At 41.6% G+C, this 6,000-nt stretch overlaps 1 protein-coding gene across 2 annotated transcripts in view; it reads right to left on the bottom strand.

Annotated features, from left to right (window-relative positions):
* Positions 1-6,000, bottom strand: part of chd5 (chromodomain helicase DNA binding protein 5) — an 85,417-nt gene that overhangs the window by 21,503 nt on the left and 57,914 nt on the right. For both annotated transcript variants that reach the window (XR_009805060.1, XM_061892199.1), the window contains exons 26-30: positions 4,572-4,637; positions 2,253-2,341; positions 2,060-2,193; positions 591-735; positions 361-520 (exon numbers count right to left, since the gene is read on the bottom strand). Coding sequence is in view for 1 of the 2 variants with exons in the window: in XM_061892199.1 (XP_061748183.1) it covers positions 361-520; positions 591-735; positions 2,060-2,193; positions 2,253-2,341; positions 4,572-4,637 (594 nt within the window). In the remaining variant the exon portion in view is untranslated. The remainder of the gene's footprint in view (positions 1-360; positions 521-590; positions 736-2,059; positions 2,194-2,252; positions 2,342-4,571; positions 4,638-6,000) is intronic.

Here is a 6,000-nt window from a genome sequence, read left to right as displayed (position 1 = left end):
TGTGTGTATATAAACATGTCAAATATAGACATGTGTTCTGTTAAACTAATAATGGCAACATAAGAAGTGGAATTCTTTATTTTAGAGGTCTTCTTTTGTCATTTTCAGAAGCATCCAATATCCTCCAAACCTTCCCGTGCACTACCAAAATAAACCTCTGCCCCGCCCACGTTTTCACTCTGCTGAAGTTCTCCAAAGTCTGGACGACATCTGGCCTTTCACAATAAAAGTGGACCACATATTTTATGTATTGTAAATTTGTTCTTATTAATAAAAAGCCAAAAATGACATTTTTATGTGTTCCCCTTTGTTTAGAAAAGTATGTAAACTCAGTAATTGTGGAGAGACGGGCGTGCTGACCTGCTGGGACCGGGGTCCCGGGTCGCGTGGCGAGCGGACTGGCCTGCAGAGGCGTGTTAGGATCGGACGACACGCTGTCCGTCAGCTTCTTGAGCTCCATGCCGATGGGGATCAGGTCTGGAGAACTCAGCCTCCCGTTGACGTGCTCGAACTCTTGCACCTGGTGAGGAGACAAGGAGACGTAGCCATGAGACGCCACGACATCTCCCGCCGGCGTCCAGCTTGGATACCTTCTTCCTGACCAGCGACATGACTCCAATCCTGGTGAGCACGTGCTGGCGAGAGAGACCTTCTCGCGGGACGCCGTCGGCGAAGGTCTCGGCTCCGTCGGCGCCTGGCTCGCACAGGTGTCTCATGAACAGAGACACGTAGGCCCTGGTGTCAAAGAACAACTTCCTGTTTTCAACTTTGACCTTCTGATTGTTATGTTTTTATTTTATTTTCATAAGCAATCTTGTTTATAGTTTAGGACTGCACAAGAATATGTAATAATAAAATGCACACCCTAGATTCCAGACTGTAAGCCGCTACTTTTTCCCACACTTTGAACCCTGCGCCTTATAAAACGATGCGGCTAAATCATGACTGTTTCTTCGCTGGCGGCCAAAACGCAAATAGTATCAATCAGTCAATCAATGTTTATTTATATAGCCCCTAAATCATGAGTGTCTCAAAGGGTTGCACAAGCCACAACGACATCCTCGGCTCAGATCCCACATCAGGGCAAGGAAAAACTCAACACAATGGGATGACAATGAGAAACCTTGGAGGGGACCGCAGATGTGTGAGAGTCCAGTCCATAGTGGATCTAACATAATAGTGTGAGAGTCCAGTCCATAGTGGATCTAACATAATAGTGAGAGTCCAGTCCATAGTGGATCTAACATAATAGTGAGAATCCAGTCCATAGTGTATCTAACATAATAGTGTGAGAGTCCAGTCCATAGTGGATCTAACATAGTAGTGCGAGAGTCCAGTCCATAGTTGATCTAACATAATAATGAGAGTCCAATCCATAGTGGATCTAATATAATAGTGTGAGAGTCCAGTCCATAGTGTATCCAACATAATAGTGAGAGTCCAATCCATAGTGGATCTAACATAATAGTTTGATATGACTGCATTCAACCGGAAGTAGAAGTGCTGTTCGTCTTCTTGCCGTGGATGGCGTTCCCACTCGTGTGGTTTCTTCATTCGTCCCCCCAAGCCACGTGTGTAGGTTTTATAATGTGTCTTGTCTGTCTGAGTGTTTTCACGCATATTTGTACCTGCTATCGTAATGTAATGAAGCAAGCATTGTTAGCATTATTGATTTATTTAGCAACATCCATGTTTGCCCATTTGTCCGCCTGACATCACACGGACAAAGATAAGACCTTCTGGAGGAAAGTTCTGTGGTCAGTAGAAACAAAAAGGGAGCTGTTTGGCCACAATACCCAGCAATATGCTTGGAGGAGAAAATGTGAGATCTTTAATCCCAGGAACACCATTCCTACCGTCAAGCATGGTGGTGGTAGTATTCTGTATGACTACTTTTGACCATATATCTGCAGCTTATAGTCCGATGTGGCTCATATATGGACAAATATTAGTTTAGCCTAAAATGTAGCGGGTGGATGACAATGAGTGTGAGAAGCCTGCACGAGATGGTGCGGGTGTACTGTGTGAAGTGATCAGCGAGTAAGAAGCTGAGGCCCACCTGAACTCGCGCTCACTCTTGCCTCTCAGGTCGCGCACCAGCCAGTGGGAGGTGAAGGCGTCCTGGGGGGGCATGCCCCAGCGCATGATGGCGTTCAGAAAAGCCTTCCGCTGCCGCGTGTTGAAGCCCAGCACCTGTGCAAGAACAACACACCTGTGACCACCGTGAGACCACCAGGGCCAGCTCCCCTCACCTCAATGCTGCCGCCAACGCGGGCCAGCAGGGGCGGCAGAGGTTTGTCCCTCTCGTTCCTCAGCTGTCTGCGAGAGTGCCGCCGCCCACCTGCCCAGATGAAAAAGGTGCTCTAGTTCTGTGCCGTGTCAGTCTTATTCTTCCTGTCATTCTACGCTATACTGGTATTAGTATAGTACCGCAATACTAACTCATTATTTCAGTACCATATCGCTTCTGAAACGTGCCGGCCCCGCAGCCATATATACACATAACCACTTTACTTATATATACTGTATAAGTATGTATGTAAATATGTGCATGTATACACACATACAGTTTATACACACACATATATACACATTTGAGTATATATATACACACTATATTGCCAAAAGAATTTGGCCACCTGCCTTGAATCACATATGAACTTGAAGTGCCATCCCATTTCTAACCCATAGGGTTCAATATGACCTTTAGCAGCTATTACAGCTTCAACTCTCCTGGGAAGGCTGTCCACAAGGTTGCGGAGTGTCTTTAAAGCAATTTTCCACCATTCTTCCAAAGGCACACTGGTTGTCAGTACGTGGACTTGGGGGTTAGTTTTTCCGGAAGGCAAAGGAAAGTTGGCGCAGGCAAGATGTGAATGTAAGTACATGTTTATTAATAACACTAACAAACTACAAAAAAGGAAGCAAACAAAAGGCGCGCACAATGGCGGAGAACAAACTTGACTAATGAAAACAAAAGACTATCAAAAAGGCAGAACTATGGACAAAAAACAAAAGAGACTAACTGTGGCATTATTAAACAAAACTTACGTGGCATGACAAGAAGCAAAAGTATGGATTGGCATGAGTGACAGAGGCATGGCATGAAGTGAGTCGAGGTAATAGATGGTGATGTTGCCAGGCTGACTACCTTGCAACTGTGGCTTAAATATTACTTTGGTGATTAGTGGAAACAGGTGCGTGACATGGGGACAAGGTGAAAACTAATGGGTTGCTATGGTGACATAACAAACAAAAGTGCACAAAGAGTCCAAAAACAAAACCGAACATGACTAAAACAAAACATGATCACACCGACATGACATTGGTGAGGTCACACACTGATGTTGGCTCTCAGTCTCCCTTCTAATTCATCCCAAAGGTGTTCTATCGGGTTCAGTTCAGGACTCTGTGCAGGCCAGTCAAGTTCATCCACACCAGACTCTGTCATCCATGTCTTTATGGACCTTGCTTTGTGCACTGGTGCACAGTCATGTTGGAAGAGGAAGGGGCTCGCTGCAAGCTGTTCTCAAAAGGTCGGGAGCATGGAATTGTCCAAAATGTTTTTGTATCCTGGAGCATTTAAAGTTATTTTCACTGGAACTCAGGGCTCAAGCCCAACTCCTGAAAAACAACCCCACACCATAATTCCGCCTCCACCAAATTTCACACTCAGCACAATGCAGTCTGAAATGTAGTGTTCTCCTTTGCCAGATGGAAAAATGTGATTCATCAATCCAGAGAACATGTCTCCACTGCTCCAGAGTCCAGTGGTGACGTGCTTCACTGCATCCCACACTTTGCATTGGACTTGGTGATGCAGGGCTTAGATCCAGCTGACCGGCCATGGAAGCAGAAAGTCTTTACAATATGTGCTTCAGCATCTGCTGACCACTCTCTGTCAGTTTACCTGCCCTACCACTTGGTGGCTGAGTTGCTGTTGTTCCCAAACTCTTCCAATTTCTTATAATAAAGCCCACAGTTGACTTTGGAATATTTAGAAGAGAGGAAATGTCAGGACTGGATTTTGTTGCACAGGTGGCATCCTTTGACAATTCCACGCTGGAAATCACTGAGAGCGGCCCATTCTTTCACAAATATTTGTAGAAACAGTCTCCATGCCTAAGTGCTTGATTTGATACACTTGTGGCCGGCCAAGTGATTATTGCCAAAATTGCCCAATACTTTGGGCAATATAGTGTATATTTATATATACACACACACATATACATATGTTATTTCATATATGTATATATGTGTATATATATATATATATATAATATATATATATATAAATAATCATATATATATATGTGTGTGTGTATATTTAGTGTACGATTAATATATACTTTTTTTCTATCTATATACTATGTATATAGATCACCAAGATGTATATAGATATTTCTCACGATAATTGTTTGCTAACCGTGGTTTCATTGTATTTACAAAGGCGTTATTATAATGGAGACAATAAATGAAATAAATGCAAATAATGTTGACAGAAATATTGTCAAAAGAGAGCATTATTATTTTGAAAAAGCAAATGAAAAGTGTGATCCAGCTCCGCATACCTTCCGGCCTCTCCTCGAAGTCTTCGTCCTCGTCCTCGGACCCCACAGAGTACTCCGACTGGTTGTCTGAAAGAGGGTCCTGCCACTCTGAGCCACACATCACACATCACAGACAAACAGCACATTGCTCCCTCGGTGGTCACCCGGGGGCGCCGCGCCGGCTCACAATGCCAGCGCACCTCACTTTGTGACTGAGGGGGTGCTGAACTTCTGCTGAGGCTGCGGTTCAACTTTGAGGGAGCTTCAACGGCACAACTGGTGCCCAGGAGAGCTTTCCAGTCCTTTAACGGTTCTAAATGTGAGACTTTAACGGGGGTCAAAATACTCTCCACTGCTAAGTTTCCAGTTGACAGCACGCAATAAACGGGAGTAAATAATAATCAAAATTTGATAAAATACTAGCGTAAAAAATTTGTATGCTAACATGGGAAGTTAGCACTAAGTATCGAAATCCATCATTTTACAGTTAAATGTACAAAAAATGCTAAAATCCTAGCATAAAACCTTACTATATAAGAAGTTGGCGTCAAGTACCAAAACCTATGACTTTTAAGTTGGAACGTACAAAATTTGATAAAATACTAGCGTAAAGAGTTAGCATGCTAACACGGGAAGATGGCGCTAAGTATTAAAATCTATCATTTTTCAGTTAAATGTACAAAATATGCCAAAAATACTAGCAAAAAACCTCGTAACATAAGAAGTTGACCTCAAATATCAAAACCTACAATTTTTAAGTTGGAACGTACAAAATTTGTAAAAATATTAGCATAAGGAGTTAGCATGCTAACATGAAAAGTTGGCGTTGAGTATCAAAATCTATCATTTTTCAGTTAAATGTACAAAATATGCCAAAATACTAGCAAAACACCTCGTAACATAAGAAATTGAACTCAAATATCAAAACCTACAATTTTTAAGTTGGAACGTACAAAATTTGTAAAAATACTACCGTAAAGAGTTAGCATGCTAACATGAAAAGTTGGCGTTGAGTATCAAAATCTATAATTTTTCAGTTAAATGTACAAAATATACTAAAATACCAGCAAAAAAACTCGTAACATAAGAAGTTGACCTCAAATATCAAAACCTACAATTTCTAAGTTGGAACGTACAAAATTTGTAAAAATACTAGCATAAAGAGTTAGCATGCTAACATGAAAAGTTGGCGTTGAGTATCAAAATCTATCATTTTTCAGTTAAATGTACAAAATATGCTAAAATACTAGCAAAAAAACCTCGTATCATAAGAAGTTGACCTCAAATATCAAAACCTAAAATTTTTAAGTTGGAACGTACAAAATTTGTAAAAAAAAAACTAGCGTAAAGAGTTAGCATGCTAACATGAAAAGTTGGTGTTGAGTATCAAAATCTATCATTTTTCAGTTAAATGTACAAAATATGCTAAAATATGAGCAAAAAACCTCGT

The sequence above is a fragment of the Nerophis ophidion genome, linkage group LG02 (genome assembly GCF_033978795.1).
Source record: "Nerophis ophidion isolate RoL-2023_Sa linkage group LG02, RoL_Noph_v1.0, whole genome shotgun sequence".
Lineage (NCBI taxonomy): Eukaryota > Metazoa > Chordata > Actinopteri > Syngnathiformes > Syngnathidae > Nerophis > Nerophis ophidion.
The sequence above is the reverse complement of the archived record's forward strand: the minus strand, read 5'-3'. Positions and strand labels throughout refer to the sequence as shown.